This window comes from Diceros bicornis, chromosome 21 (assembly GCF_020826845.1).
Source record: "Diceros bicornis minor isolate mBicDic1 chromosome 21, mDicBic1.mat.cur, whole genome shotgun sequence".
NCBI lineage: Eukaryota > Metazoa > Chordata > Mammalia > Perissodactyla > Rhinocerotidae > Diceros > Diceros bicornis.
The window spans coordinates 53,015,628-53,032,221 of record NC_080760.1 but is presented as its reverse complement, the minus strand read 5'-3'; the positions used below and the strand labels follow the sequence as shown (position 1 = coordinate 53,032,221).

Sequence of the window (16,594 nt, the reverse complement as noted above, 5' to 3'; positions counted from 1 at the left end):
ACTTGACCCAGTGGAGGGTTGGGGTAGGATGCTGAAAAGCATGGAGTTTGTTTTGCAAATATCTGTGTTCATAATACTAGTTCCCTTCACAGCAGGCACCGTGGTGTAGTAGAGAGGTTTTATAGATTGTGTTCATGGTGCTGGGAGAATGAGAAAAAGGAGAGAAAAAACTGATTCAAACCTAATAGCTTTGGATTGAGTCTTTGCAAATGGATCTTTGCACAGAGACACATGATGAAATTTCAATTAACCCAAAGTCAATTGTTGAATGTGACTTTGGGATGATGAAATTTTTGTTGAACATGGTGTGTAAACTAAGTATTGCATTTGACCCTGTAATTTATTAATTCATTTACTTAACATTTACTGAGGGTTTGTGATTTGCTAGAGCCTGTGCCAGCTACTGTGGGGGATTCAATAATTGACAAGAATTCCCTCTTCAAGGAGTTTATGGCCTGGTAAGGAATCTAAGACGTGCTAAATGGCTGTAATTATAATAGCTATTTTTGTTGAATGCTTGCCAAGTACCAGGCATTGTGATAAACACTTTATATGCAGTAACTCATTCATTCTTCCAGGTAATCCTACAATTTGTGTGTTCCAGTTGTTCCCATTTTAGGGATGAGGAATTTAAAGCTCAAAGAGGTTAAGTAACTTGGTAAGGGCCACTCAGCCATATGGTGGAGAAGCCAGGATTCAGGCCTTTGGCCCGTCTGACTCCCCACCCACAGCCCTGCCACACAGCCTGTCTTCCTGGATCCAGGGCTACATGCAGTGAGCACGGGTCTCAGGGTAGGCAAGGGGTTGGAACTGAGAGGAAGGAGTACTTGCTTTCAGGTACAGTGACTAGGGCAGGCATTGTGGAAGAGGATGCATTTGGACTGAGACTAAGAATTTGGGATATTAGGAAACACAAAGTTAGAGGGAAGAGAATTGCAAACACACAAAGATGAGAAAACATGGGGCAGAATAGGGGTGACAAGGAATATATTTTGGTAGAAGAATTGCCTGAATCCAGTTACAGGGACTGACAGGATTCAAAGCTGGGCTCTGGTCCCTGTGAGGCTGCTTTATTTCCGGTCTACCCTTTACTCAATGTGTCATCCTTTGGGGTCCTACTCAAAGCTTCTGGGACTTACTGTCCCAGTGGGGACACTGAATGCCAGTGTTTTTCCCACTTAGTCCTGTGAATATGTCAAAGGCTCTGCTTAGATTCTCAGCCTCTCAGTCAACACTTCTGGAATCTGCAGGCGCCTCTGGGGAAATTTAATGCCAGACTCATGGCTCTGTATTTCCTTCTTCTGCCAGATCGTGGCCCCATAGCTCTTCACTGCCTTGTTAGCTCTCCAGTGCCTTGAAGAGATTTGAAAACTACTTTGTGTTCTCAAGTTGTTTGCAGTGGCTGAGTTGGTCTGAATTGTCTAGCCTGCTGTTATCAGAAATAGAATCTCCTGAAGTTCATTTTGTACCTATTCAGTTTGAGCTGCTTGTGGGACCCATCCATCCACCCACCCACCCATCCACCCATCCATCCATTCAAGTTACTAAAAGGATATGTCTTTGTGCATGGTATTATGCCTAGGATCACTTATTGCCAATATGACCTTAGGGAGATTATTCATTGCTTTTCTTTAAAATAGGTAAGTTTATAAACTATAAAGTACCTTACAGATAACTTGCCCTCTTACCAACCTCACTTTCTGTATTTGCTCTTTCTCCTATGTCTATTTCCATACATCTAAAGCCAAAATTAGTAATGACTTTGACCTCTTGCACATATCGCCTCTGGTAATTTGTTCTCTTGGCCTGGTTTACACTGGAAGTCTATCATACTTCACATAGGTATACTTTTCCTACATGCCAGCTGGTTTCTGTTAGCAAATTCCAACTACTTGAAAATAACTTAATAGGACATAATTTCCTTATGTTCTTAAATAATAAAAATACAGTTAAATAACCCACTAATTCAGCTGGTGTCTTCTCTTTAGTTAGTTGGAAATTAGTTCCCAGCAATAGATGCTTAAGGGGTCTGTCTCCTCAAATCTGTTAATTTAAATAGACTTCTTTGCAAATGGAACGGTGTTCCAGAACAGTGAAAAGGTCAGACGCTCCTAAATGTGAATCCTGACACTGTCCCTTAGTTGAAAAATTGCTTAAGTTTTTTGAATAAAAATGGAACTGTATTTTTAAACCTTTTTATTGTGAAATTGAAAAAAAAGCAGATTCTGAAAGCCACATAAAGGTAACACTCTTAAAACTATCACTCTTACAAGGTAATACTCTTATAACTATCACCTGAATTAAAATCTAGAACACTGCCAGCTATCTGAGTAGCCTCTCGTGCCCCATCTTTACCCCAAAAGGAAACACTATCCTGATTTTTAGTAATCACTTTCTTTTGCTTATTTATAGATTCATCACACAAGTATACATCCCTAGATATAATAGTTTAGTCTTGCCCACTTAATTAAAGTCTCTCTTAATGTACAGGTACCCTCATTTCTTCGTTTTCCTTGTAATTTCTCTGTTGAAGAACCTGGGACATTTGACTTGAAGAGTTTTCCGCAGCCTGGGCTTTCTTGCTTGCACACTCATGGTGCTGTTGAACGTGTTCTTCTGTTCTCAGAACCTTGATCAGGTTCATCTCTGATCCTTTTGGCAAGTCCAAAGGTGGTCTTGTGTTCTTACATCAGGAGACAGGGAATGTCTAGTTGTTTCTCTTTCTATGGTGTTAGTGATTGCTAATGCTCATTGCCTGGATCAGCGGTTCTCAATCAGGGACGATTTTGCCCCCTCCCATCCCTGGTGTTATTTGACAATTTTTGGTTGTCACAACTGGGGGGGAGGTTCCTACTGGCATCTTGTGAGTAGAGATTTTGCTAAACATCTTACATGCACAGGACAGCCCCAGCATAAAGAATTGTCTAGCCTCAAATTTCAGTAGTGTTGAGGTTGAAAACTCCTGGACTAGGGGTTGTAAAATAGTATTATTCCAATTTTATCATTTCTTTTTCATTTGTTTGTTAGAATACTTTCATAAAGAGATACGCTGCCTTATATATTATTTGGTTATCCAGTGCTACAGTTCATATAAGAAATGGAGTTTAAAAACCTGTTTATTTTATTTGCCAGTTTTCAGGATAATGGATTGATTCTTATCCTCCACAGGTGATCATTTAGTTTTTTTTAAAAAAAGTATTACTATGATCACGTGGATTAAATATGGATTTAAATATGGATCAGATATTTAAATTGGATCCATTAAATATGGATTTAAACATATTTGAAGAGTATCAATCAGTGGCAGTTACTCTCGTTTTTTGTGTTCCAATTGTCCCATCATCAGCCAGTGAGGACTTCCTCAAGCTGGTTGCAGAGATGACATGACTACGTAGTCTTTGTTAGTTTTCCTGCTATCTGATTATAACAGAATGTTTCCAGGCTCATCTTGTACGTTTCCTGCCACTGGCGTGGCATTATCAATTTATTGAGAAGCTCTGGTTTCTTTTAGTGGGGAGTGGTATTTCAAGACCTTGGTCTGGTCTTTAGGGATTCTCACTGTACTATGTTGGTCATTGTTTCTAAGTCTCTTTAGGGGATAGGGCCAGTTACTTATATACACGTATAATTCTGTATTTTCTTTTTGTTCAAGATAAAATACATTGAATTTATACTGATATTTCAATTCAAGTTCAAGAATATAGATTTTAAAATATTATTTTTATCTTTTTTATATTGTGTGTGTGTGTGTCTCCTTCTCTATACTAGAAATCCTGGTTCTCAAGGACACAGGAGCTGATAGAAATAGAACATCACTTAATTACTCATTTACTTTATCCTACAATATACATGCAACAGTCTCACAATAATAATAATTCTACCACCATCAGCTTAATTAATAAGAAAATTAATTTTGTACCTGCTTTTCCCATTCTTTTCCTATTTTTTAAATCAATCTTTATCTACATTGCCCGAGCATATAGCCACTATATATTTTACTCTCTTTCAACCCTCATTTATCCTTAGTTCTACAGATTTAGTGCTCACCACCAGTACTCATGTCAATTGTTAGTATAGTAATTTTGATTGTTTAAAACCTATCACCTAAGTGATTACTAAGGATATCTTGTCGGAACAATTTTTTTTGAGTTCTTGCATGTTGTTTTAACACTTTGTGTTCTTTACACTTTAAAGTCCGTTTCAATGAATATAAAATATTTGGTTCACATTTTCTTTTCTGGAGTGTATTAAATATGTTACTCCATTTTTTTTCTGTCTTAAAGTGTTACTATCAATATCAGGTGATAATTTGATTTTCTTTCCCTTTCAGTTAACTTGCTGTTTTGTTTAGATGCCCAAAGAACTTTATTCTTAAATTCCAGTATTTTTACTAAAATAAATTATTGTATTAGTTGATATTTTTAGGTTTGTGGTGTGCTCTTTCAGTATTTTATTTCAATCTTTTTTTTTAATTTCAAGAAGTTTTCTTGAATTGCAGATTTTAGTATTTCTCTTACTTTGATTTGCTTTTCTTCTTTAGGTACTTCAATTATCTGTATGTTGGGTCTTCTTTAATCTTCAATATTTGTCATTTTCTTTTGAATTCATTTTTCTTTTTTTTTTCTTCCAGTACTTTATTTTATTTTTTTAAATTTTTGTTTATTGCAGTAACATTGGTTTATAACATGGTATAAATTTCAGGTGTACATCATTATACTTCTATTTCTGCATAGATTACATCATGTTCACCACTCAAATACTAATTACAACCCATCACCACACACATGTGCCGAATTATCCCTTTCGCCCTCCTCCCTCCCCGCTGCCCCTCTGGTAACCACCAATCCAATCTCTGTCTCTATGTGTTTGTTTGTTGTTGTTATTATCTACTACTTAATGGGGGAAATCATATGGTATTTGACCTTTTCCCTCTGACTTATTTCACTTTGCATAATACCCTCAATGTTCATCCATGTTGTCAAAAAATGGCTGGATTTCATCATTTCTTATGGCTGAGTAGTATTCCATTGTGTATATATACCACATCTTCTTTATCCATTCTTCCCTTGATGGGCACTTAGGTTGCTTCCAAGTCTTGGCTATTGTGAATAATGCTGCAAGGAACACAGGGGTGCATGTATCTTTACGCATTGGTGTTTTCATGTTCTTTGGATAAATACCCAGCAGTGGAATAGCTGGATCATATGGTAGTTCTATCCTTAATTTTTTGAGGAATCTCCATACTTTTTTCCATAGTGGCTGCACCAGTTTGCACTCAAACCAGCAGTGTATGAGAGTTCCCTTCTCTCCACATCCTCTCCAACACATGTTGTTTCCTGTCTTGTTAATTATAGCCATTCTGACGGGCGTGAAGTGATATCTCATTGTAGTTTTGATTTGCATTTCCCTGATAGTTAATGATTTTGAACATCTTTTCATGTGTCTGTTGGCCATCTGTATATCTTCTTTGGAGAAATGTCTGTTCAGGTCTTTTGCCCATTTTTTAATTGGGTTGTTAGTTTTTTTGTTGTTGAGATGCATGAGTTCTTTATATATTTTGGAGATTAACCCCTTATCCGATGTATGGTTTGCAAATATCCTCTCCCAATTGTTATGTTGTCTTTTCGTTTTGTTGATGGTTTCCTTTGCTGTGCAGAAGCTTTTTAGTTTGATGTAGTCCCATTTGTTTATTTTTTCTATTGTTTCTCTTGCCCGGTCAGACATGGTGCTTGAAAAGATGTTGCTAAGACCGATGTCGAAGAGCATACTGCCTATGTTTTCTTCTAGAAGTTTCATAGTTTCAGGTCTTACATTCAAGTCTTTAATCCATTTGGAGTTAATTTTTGTGTATGGTGTAAGGTAAGGGTCTACTTTCATTTTTTTGCATGTGGCTATCCAGTTTTCCCAACACCATTTGTTGAAGAGACTTTCTTTTCACCATTGTATGTTCTTGGGTCCTTTGTCAAAGATTAGCTGTCCATAGATGTGTGGGTTTATTTCTGGGCTTTTGATTCTATTCCATTGATCTGTGTGTCTGTTTTTGTGCCAGTACCATGCTGTTTTGGTTACTATAGCTTTGTAGTATATTTTGAAATCAGGGAGTGTGATACCTCCAGCTTTGTTCTTTTTTCTCAGGATTCCTTTAGCTATTCGGGGTCTTTTGTTGTTCCATATAAATTTTAGGATTCTTTGTTCTATTTCTGTGAAAAATATTGTTGGAACTTTGATAGGGATTGCATTGAATCTATAGATTGCTTTAGGAAGTATGGACATCTTAACTATGTTAATTCTTCCAATCCAAGAGCACGGAATATCTTTCCATCTCTTTGTGTCTTCTTCAATTTCTTTCAGAAATGTTTTATAGTTTTCAGTGTACAGATCTTTCACCTCTTTGGTTAAGTTTATTCCTAGGTATTTTATTCTTTTTGTTGCCATTGTAAATGGGATGGTATTCTTAATTTCTCTTTCTGCTGCTTCGTTGTTAGTGTATAGAAAGGCAACTGATTTTTGTATGTTGATTTTGTATCCTGCAACTTGACCATATTCGTTTATTACTTCTAAAAGTTTTCTGGTGGATTCTTTAGGGTTTTCTATATATAAAATCATGTCATCTGCAAATAGTGAGAGTTTCACTTCTTCCTTTCCAATTTGGATCCCTTTTATTTCTTTCTCTTGCCTGATTGCTCTGGCTAGGACTTCCAGTACTATGTTAAATAGGAGTGGTGACAGTGGCCATCCTTGTCTGGTTGCTGTTCTTAGAGGGATAGCTTTCAGTTTTTCACCATTGAGGATGATATTAGCTGTGGGTTACTCATATATGGTCTTTATTATGTTGAGGTACTTTCCTTCTATCCCCATTTTATTCAGAGTTTTTATCATAAATGGATGCTGTATCTTGTCAAATGCTCTCTCTGCATCTATTGAGATGATCATGTGATTTTTATTCTTCATTTTATTAATGTGGTGTATTACGTTGATTGATTTGCGAATATTAAACCATCCCTGCATACCTGGAATAAATCCCACTTGATTTTGGCCCAGTTTTTAACCGGGTTGTTTGATGGGCCGTTTTTGAGTTGGGGTCTCTTTCTCTTGCAACCAAATTGGGAAGGGTGGAATCAGCGTGGCTTCAAGCTTGGCTCTGCCATGTGGCCGACGCCCTTTGGCAAGCCACTTGACCCTGCTGGGCTCCATTTTCCCTGTTTGTCAGCTGAGGCTGCCAGCGCTTGCTTACTTTGCAGGACTGGTGCCGGGGCTGGGGATGGAGTGTTAACGGAGATGTCCTCCTAGCGTGACTCGTGCAGGGCGGAGGCCCCTGTCTAGGATGGCCTTCCACCTGCAGTCTTCTCCCTTGCCCCCCTTCAAAACCAAACTCACGAGTCGCCTCCTCGCAATGCCTCACTGGCTCGCTCGCGTGTGGCACTTGCATGCCGTGCTCATCCTGGCTCCCTGCGCTGTGGCTTCTCAGCTGGACGCTGGCTACCACACCGTGAGCTCCCTGATGGCAGGCACCGGACAGGGAAGGGGCAGGGATGGGGCCTTGCTGTCTCCCCATCCCCAGGGCTCAGCAGGCACATGATGGGCGTTGGAGCAACGGTGGTTAAGTGACTGAACACAAAAATGGGGCGCCTGGGAGTGGGGCACAGATGACACTTGGAGTGTCCTCTTCTCCCGCCCTAAGAGAAAGGACTTGGTGTTTACTGAGAACCTTCTAGGTTCAAGTGCTTTACCAAAATCCACGTGGGTCCCTGAGCCGTGCTCTGAGGCCTGTGTTAGTGTCCCCATTTGACACGTGGGACACTGAGGCCTAGGGAGGGGAAGCGACTGGCCCACAGACACGCAGCGAGTGAGGGGCAGCGCGGGGTTCACTGGTTCTGTGGCTGTGGCAGGTAGCCATGATCATTCAGGCCCTGCCTAGCCTGGTGTCCCCTCCCCTCCAAGCGAGGACGGGTTCACAGCCTTCAGTCGGGGGAGATCACTCTGCATCTGCCACAGGCCCTCAGGACGTGAGGCTCCCAGCCGCTCCACACGTGGGAGCTGGGCTCTGCTGTCAGAGGAGGTGGGTAGTTACGGGCAGCGGGGCAAACCCTTGGCCAGTCCAGCCTCTCCTTCCTGCCGGTTTAGCAAACTGGGGTGTGCGGTACCAGCTGGTTTCAGCCATTCTAGATGGGGAGACAGCATCTCTGAGAAGCCAGCTTGAACCCACATGCCCCAGATAAAGATGAAACAAAGCAGCCAGCAAGGGAGATGAGTATCGATGTCCCCCTCTGGATCCTCGTGTAGTGCGAGTGTCAGAGCGCCAGGGTGCTGTTATGTGCTCATAAGACAGGATGCTCTGCAGACATTGTTCCCAGCTGGCCCATGGCCAGTGTGACTGTCCCATTGTCCGCCCTACATGTCCCCCTGTGGAGTGGGTCAGAGCCACCCTGGCAGTCGGCATCGTGCCATGAAGGGAGTACTGGGCGACGAGTCCACATCTGAGGGGTAGTTGGAGGCAAATCGGCTGGGGCAGGACCTGGCAGATGAGGTGTGGGGACAGGGGGGCTGGCGGCAGCCAGATTAAGTCCTTTCTGGCAGAAATCTTCCCAGGTGACATCTCTCTCCTAAACGCCCCCTCAAAAAACCAATCTTGAGCAAAAACACTGCCAGGACAGCTGTGGAAGGAGGCTAGGACACCCGGGGCGCCAATGGGCATGCATGTCACCGAGGGGCCTGCGGGGTGGCGTCCATCCTTGCTGCCAGGAGATTCAGTGTGGAGTCATGGAGGCACGGGGGTACCAGCTCTGTGTCTTCCTCCCGCATGTGACGCTGAGGTAGGGCCCTCTCTGGGAACTGTTCTCCTGTCTGCAAAATGAGGGGGATCTTAAGGAGCCCTCTGCCACAATAATGCGCCAGGCAGTCCTTGGAGCAAAGAAGTGCCCCCAGTGCCCCCTGCCTGGCCCTGGAGGTGCCTGGCCATCACTTCCCACCTGGAGGAACCTGGGAAGGAACTGGGGTCCCTCCAGCCCCAGCCTCTCCTGGGGAGCTGCTTCCAGGACAAGAGGAGGATGTTTGGGGGAGCCAGAGACCCTGGCTCGGGCCCAGCCCTACCTCTCCAGGTCACCTCTAGCAAGTTGGCTCGTTTCCTTGAGCCCAAAATGTCCTCCTCTGCAAAGTGAGGGTGAAGAGGCGTGGTGAGGGGACTGCGGAGACAGCATCGTGAGGCTCTGTACATTTGCTGGGGCGCAGGCTGGCCCTGCGCTCCTGGCAGCCAGTTCCTAGAGGGGGCACAGGGTCAGTGAATGGGGCACATGGGGCAGGACTGTGTTGACTGTGTGTGGACCTGTGGGTGGCAGGGCTTGTCAGCTGCAGAAGACTTGTGCTTTTCAAAGACCCTCATAGGGGGTTTGCCCCACCTTCCAAAGCCTGAAACAACTGGGTGCTCCTGTGCCTGAGGCCAGCCCCACCCAGCTGCAATCCTCAGAGAGCTGACAGGAGACCTAAAGGCTGGAGGCTTATAGCAATTGTAAGCCCCTGAGCCTAACAACCTGCCACGCTGGGGGCCTACTCACTTAAAAGAAATACTGCAACACAAATGTGGTATTAGAACTTGCAGCCAACTGTGCTGGGGCTCCCCACACCTGATAAAGAGACTGAAGGGCTCACAACAACTACAAGCAGCTGAGCATTACAACAGCTGGCCAGGAGCATAACTCAGCCTCCCTGGGCGCCTACAGGGAGAGCAAACAGGCCACAACAGAAGGACACACGTAACCCACATAGGGGTCAACCCTGGAACATTGAGAACTGAGGGAAGCACACTGCAGGCCTCCTAAGCCATCACTTACATAAGGTCACCTATCCAAGAGCAGGAGACGTAGCTGACCTACCTAATACATAGTCACAAGCACAGGGAAAGAGGCAAAGGAGGTCCTGAAGTGGACCCAGTCTCTCCACGGCAGGAGCCCCACACACTCCACCACCGCCCCACACTCTCCACCTGCTCCTTGTGCACGCCCTGCCACGGAAGTGGGCTGTTGCCAGGCTGCAGAGAATCCAGTCACCAATCTATGAAGGCCCACAAGTTGCCTGAGGGCTTGTTGTTGGTGGGGCCAGTCTCTAGGGTGGGCTGCCTGCCTGGCTGAGCTGGATTAAATTGGTGCTCTAGTGGCTGGGGCGGACCCTGGGCTAGCAGGCCCCAGGGAGAACTCCAATGGCGTCTGTGTCAGCACACCCACACCAGGCCACAACAATGGCCGCCGCCAATGTCCCAGTCCCTGGAGAGGTCTCACCTCTCACTGCAATGTACTCAGAGCCTATCAGGTGAGTCTCTTTTCACCAAAGCACTGTGCACCTTTCTTTCTGGTGATTTTCGGTTGCTTACTGAAATGGGTGAGTTTCCGCGTGGGCCCTTTAAGAGCCGGTTTTAATGTCTTTGTGAACCAGCTTTTCTAGGGGTGCTCCCCAGTATTTTAGTAGTAGGCAAAGTCAGATATTATGCCACTTGTCTCGATTGTGCTGGGTCCACAAAATGCCCCCAGTGGGGGCGCTTCCGGCTCAGGGCCCCGCTCCTCCAGGGAGGGCTGCGGACCTGTGGGCTGCTCCTGGGCGGCCGTGAGGCGCTGCAGCTCGTGAAGGTGGCGTTTTTCCTCTCCAGAAGGGAGTTTCTGCCTCTTCCACCTCAATTAGGATTGTCCTTTGTTGCAGGAGTTCCTCTCATCCAGTTTTCAGTTCTGTCTCAGGGGTAATTTTTCCACGAGTAGTTGTAAATTGGCTGTGTCCGCGGGAGGAGGTGAGTTCAGAGTCTGCTTATGCTGCCGTCTTGACTTCCTCTTCCAGTACTTTCTTCTTTTCTTTTTGATGAAAAATTTTCTCCTTTTTCTCATAAGGCATAATCAGTTGTTTGTTTGCTCTTATGTTCTTGGTTTAGTATTCATTTCTTAAATTTTTTTAATTGAAAAAAAAAAATTTTTTTTGTGAGGAAGATCAGCCCTGAGCTAACATCCATGCTAATCCTCCTATTTTTGCTGAGGAAGACCGGCTCTGAGCTAACATCTGTTGCCAGTCCTGCTCCCCTTTTTTTTTCCCCCAAAGCCCCAGTAGATAGTTGTATGTCATAGTTGCACATCCTTGTAGTTGCTGTATGTGGGACGCAGCCTCAGCATGGCCAGAGAAGCGGTGCGTTGGTGCGCGCCCGGGATCCGAACCTGGGCCGCCAGTAGTGGAGCGCGTGCACTTAACTGCTAAGCCACGGGGCCGGCCCCAAAAATATTTTATTTGAAACAATTTTAGATTTACTGAAGAGCTGCAGAAAGTACAAAGAGTTCATGTATGCCCTTCCTCCAGGTTTTCCTAGTGTTACCATCTTAAATAATTAACTGTGGTACTTTTTTTTTTTTTTTTTTTTTTTTTTTTTTGTGAGGAGATCAGCCCTGTGCTAACATCCGCCAATCCTCCTCTTTTTTTGCTGAGGAAGACGGCCCTGGGCTAACATCTGTGCCCATCTTCCTCCATTTTATATGGGACGCCGCCACAGCATGGCTTGCCAAGCAGTGCGTCGGTGCGCGCCCGGGATCCGAACCAGCGAACCCCGGGCCGCCGCAGCGGAGCGCGCGCACCTAACCACTTGCGCCACCGGGCCGGCCCCTAACTGTGGTACTTTTATAAAATGGGTTTTAATTTGTCACCTCCTTTGAGGTTTTCTAATTCTGATTTATGGTTTTCTTTTATCTGTCTTGTATCGTTTTCTTAATGTCTTAGCTTGTTTTGAAATAGAACGTTTCAGTTTTGGTCTTTCCCCTGAATTAGTCTTTCTGGCCTGTTTTCATTGTGTGTAGCAATTTTATTCTGCTCTGCATTCTTCTTCTTTTTTATCTTCTGATAACCTAGCATGGGGCTTGAAGTTGGTATGGGTTTGACACTTTTCTCTCACTTGTTTTTGTATAAAATTAGTTTTGTGGAGTTGTGGGAGGAAGCATGGTCACGGTGACTTTTCTGACAGCTCCCCGTTGTTGTGGTGTGGTAACTGTCTGAGGTTTCCTGGCTCCTTTTTTCCCTCCTGTATTTATTTGAATCTTGTCCTTCCTTCGTCTCTAATTTCTCCATCTTAATTTCGGTTACATTCATGGCAGTCTCTCCTCAGCCTGGACCCTTGTCCTGGAAGACAGCCAGGGTGTGTCAGTTTCAAGAACTTCCAAGGCTAGCCGTCCCCACCTCCCTCAGTCTTCCTTGTGGACCCCTTGCTTCCGTCTGCTTTTGGAGTGGACAAGATTGCTTCTGGATCAAGCTGTTTCCCCAGTTGGCTTGCTACGCTTTCCATTGAACACTTGCTGGCAATTTCAGGTTCTTCCTTGGCATTTTTCCAGGTGCCCCACCACTTCTTCCTTTCTTTTGCAGAAGCCCTGATACTACAGAGGTCTTGGGGCTCTTGGGGGTTTGTACTCACCTGCTTGTAAATTGGGGGTGATGATATGTTGGTCCCTGGTTTGGTGGTAACTGGGTTTTGGTGTTGCTGTCTGCTGCTCTGTCCACTTTATGTTGGGATTCTGAGGGATTCAAAAACCATGCTATTGCTACCATCTAGAATTGTATTTTGAGTTTGCTTTTTTTCTACTTAATGAAAGTCATTTAAAAATTAACTTATCATGGTTATATTCCTAACAAATGTCTCTTCAAAATTGGCAGGCATCTCCATCTAATTTAGAAATGGCTCCATTTTATAATTGGGTCAGTTTCTTTTGAGGTGCAAAAGATACTTATCTACACTGTTGTCAGCAGTTTTTTTTGGTCTGAAAAGACAAAGCTGGTGCATCTTTCTTGAAACTCACGCAGCAATTGTGCTGTGCAAAGAGATCTTGAGTAAAACACGGTGTCGTGGGAGGGGCATGATCTGATTTATGTTTCCATAGGCCAACTCCAACTGCTGTGGGGAAAGTAGATGGTAAAGGAACCATGGTGACATGGGAGAGCAGCCAGGAGGCCTCTTCATTAGTCCTGGAGGGAGGTGACAGTGACTCAGGTGGCCATGAAAGCCATTTCTGGATATACTCTGAGAGCTAACAGGATTTCCTGTTGGATTGATTGGGGTGTAAGACAAAGAGACGACTTAAGGATGAGTCCTGGATTAGACTGGTAGGTAATGTCACCAGGGAGGAAAAAGATCAGATGGCAGTAGTGAGTGCTCTACAGAGGTTTAAATAGGGTCCTGTGACAGAGGGCAGTGGCTTCTTCAAATTGGGTGAGGAGGTGGCTTTTAGGCTAAGTTAAAGCAGCACGAAGGAGCTAGCCACCCCAACAGAAGGGGAAGCGATCCAGGCTGAGGGAGCATCTCGCACAAAGGCCTGAAGGTAAAGGTGGGCTTGGCATCAAGTGCTCCTTCCAGTTACTGTTTTTGAATAAAACCCCCTACATTAAAAAAAATCCAGCTAACTTCTTACCTACAATCTTTATTCTTACCTTTTAGATGGAATCAGTGTGAGCGGCTTTCCACTGTGCAGTCCCTTTCGACAAGTCGTTAGGCCTCGAGTGGAGAACAAACCCGTGAACCCACCTGAGGGCAGCAAACCTGGGGACTCGAGCCACGTGAAGGTGAGTCGGTCCTGCACACGTGCAGTCTGCCAGGTGGCTTGTCGCTCTTGGTTTCTGCCAAGCCTTTTCGGAGGCAAAGTTTTGAGTATTTTTCAGAAAGGAAAGGAAGCGTTGTTTGATAATACAATTGTGTTTGTGGAAAGCTGGTTTCTCAGTATTTTTCATTCCATGGAATGTTCTGGAAAGCAGTGGCAAGCTTGACTGCATTGTGTTTTGGTGTTGCTAACTCTTGTTTCCTTGAAGTGTTGGGAATTTGTGGATTGAATCAAGGAAGGCAGTGATTAAAGTGGAATATTTCCTGCCTTTTTTCCTATTCATTTGAAAAACTTATTTCTTGCATAATTATTTTCAGTTTAGATATTTATCCCATAAACTTTTCCTCAATCCTTTGGTACCTCCTTCCACTTGTTGGTTTATAAGCACTAAGGAAGCCACAGTGAATATACAGTAACGAGTGACTATCAGTGCAAAGTTGAGGTCCCCTGGGTCTTCAGTGTGAGCAGAGAGAGTTGTCTCCAAGGAGCCCAAGGAGAGTGTGAACTAGAGCTCTCAGGTTTGGGGTCATCAGCATTTGGGAAAGCTCTGCTTGTCTCAGCCTGCCCAGGGAGAGTGTGTAGAGTGAGGAGACTAAAGGTCTAACAGCTGTGACTGGGATGCAGGCAACAAGGTCGCCAAAATGACTTTTCACGTAAGCATGCGTTCAGGCCCAGCCTTTTGGGGTACTGCTTTCAACCTTGATGCCAAAACTTGAGGGCATTGACTGATTAGGCCCATCAGAAGAGCCTGGCCAAGCTGGTTGTGAGTCAGCGGTACCGTGAATTTTGAGGAATTGGGGCTGATCTGATGAAAATAAGATGAGGGATGGAGGAACATGGGCGCTGTCTGAAGTATGGTCACGGCCGGAGGGAATACGCTGATTTTGGTGGATAGAGGTCATACTGAAGTTATGAGGAGCTAGGTTTTAGGGGAGAGTCTTCTCCATTCAGGGCCCTGCAGTAAAGAGAGAGGTTGTTGGTGTAGCTGGAAGCTCTCCATCACAGGGTGTATTCACACGGAAGCTGGATGGCTGTGTGTTAGGGCTCTTTGTGTTAGCCAAGGGGACTGGGATGTGGGAAGATGCTTCGCGCTTGAGGGTGTGAAGGCACAGAGGCGTGAAACAGTGTGACACAAGCATGGAACTACAAAGCGTTTGATTCTGTTGGGGGTAGTTTTCTGGTAGGAAGTGATGGAGGAGAAGCTGGAGAAGTGACTTCCTCACAGGGCCCTCAGGTGTCACCTCACCTGCAGCCTCCTGGTAACCAACACCAGACGGTTATTGTATTTCTCCTTTAGGTTCAGGCCTCTCAGCATCGTTACGTTTGCCTCTGCAGTTCAGCTCCTCCACTGTGTGGCCTCCTCCCACAGGATCAACTCTTAGAGTCTGGGGTAAAATTTCAAATCAGGAGATCATTGTTCATACTTGGTTGGGTAATGGTGGCTCTGTCATGAATTTTGTTTTCTTCAATTGGGAGTTGCAAGGCTGAATGCATTGTTGTTGTTTTTTTTGAGATGATTATAAATGTATGTAGATTTAGGTGAATGTTTGTAAACGTAATTATTTAAATGTAGTTACCATTTACTGAGTAGGTCCGGTGTGTCAGGGACGTGTACATAAATTGTCCTTTTAAATTGTCACGACAACTTTTTGCATAGGAACCATAGCTCCGAAAGGTGGTGACAGTCTCCAGTCTGTGTCTGCTGCACTGTGACATCTTCTTTCCCTCCACCACTCTCCTGAGTTTTTCTTGTGAACAGAGTCCCAAAGCCTCTTGATTCTGCATTCAAGGCCCTTTATGATTCACCCCACTTGCCTTTGCGCTTTATAGGTTCTCTCTGTCTCAGTATTCCCATTTACCCGTCAGCCACACTGGAACTTGTGCCGCTTTCCTCAGATGGCCTGGGGCCCCTTCTCCTCTAGTTTCTTATCAAGAAAACTGGAAGGAGAAGAGCTGACATTTATGGAATGTGCTCTGCAGGCCAGGAACTGCGCCACGTGCCTTACGTTCGTAAGTTTACTCAATTTCTGCAAATGTCTCATGATGGAAGTTGAGGGAAGTAACGTGACTTTCCCAAGTTCACAGAGTTAGCAGGTGGTGGATTAAGGGTTTGAATCCACATTCTTTCTACTAGTCTTATGCTGGGATTGGACCTTGAGTAGGATAAGATCCCACATGTGGAGTCTGAGGAGGGCATTCTAGATGAGAGACACTGCACCGTCCAAGTTGGGGGGTGTGTGGGGGCATTTGTGGGCAAGAGAGAAGAATTTCGGTTTGCCTGAGGTCTGTGGTGGTGGAGGTGGTGGTGGATTCAAACCTGTGAAATTACGCACCTTTTCCCGGCTGTCAAGATCTGTGCTCTGCGGCTCAGTGGAACTCCGGAGGAGTGGCGCGGGAGTTGTGTAAGTGAATGGCTCATGGTGCTGTTGTGTGTGGGCATCCATTGCTGGGGCCTGCTGGCACTGCTGAACTTGCTGCAGAGTCCTTCTCCCCGAAGCAGGAATGATGTGATTTAATTGGAAACGTGCTAAACCTGTAAAATTATCACTGAGGAATGGTGTAGTCATGGGAACAAGTAATTCAGTGAAACCGGCTTCTAGGGTGCCCCTCAAGAAGTGGGAAAAGATAACATGTGTTTCTTCAAGCTTCTCAGAAAGACTCCTTCCCCCGTTCAGCTATCACCAGTCCTGCCTGCACCAGTTCTGCCTGTCCATGTTCATGACTGGTCTTTGTGCCTACCTTGTGAAGAATCTTCTAGGACTGGCAATAGAGATTGTTGAAGTGGATGCATATTAGAAATGATATTCCTGTAAGCCGGGCTCTGCAGTATGGCCTCTCTGACCCTCAATTTCCCCATCTGTAAAATAGAATAATTATGCTTCCTTCTTAGGGTTGTAGGGAGGCTTAAATAATAGAAGAACCTGCCAGGGAAAAGAAATAAAGCTGGATCAAATCAAGAAATAATAACGAACTGGGGCTTCATTCTTGTATAT

The 16,594-nt window shown here is 44.7% G+C and overlaps 1 protein-coding gene across 6 annotated transcripts in view; it reads left to right on the top strand.

Moving 5' to 3' along the window:
* Positions 1–16,594, top strand: part of TRAPPC9 (trafficking protein particle complex subunit 9) — a 639,688-nt gene that overhangs the window by 199,283 nt on the left and 423,811 nt on the right. For all 6 annotated transcript variants that reach the window (XM_058564989.1, XM_058564990.1, XM_058564988.1 and 3 more), the window contains one exon: positions 13,442–13,566. In XM_058564989.1, the coding sequence (XP_058420972.1) occupies positions 13,442–13,566 (125 nt within the window). The remainder of the gene's footprint in view (positions 1–13,441; positions 13,567–16,594) is intronic.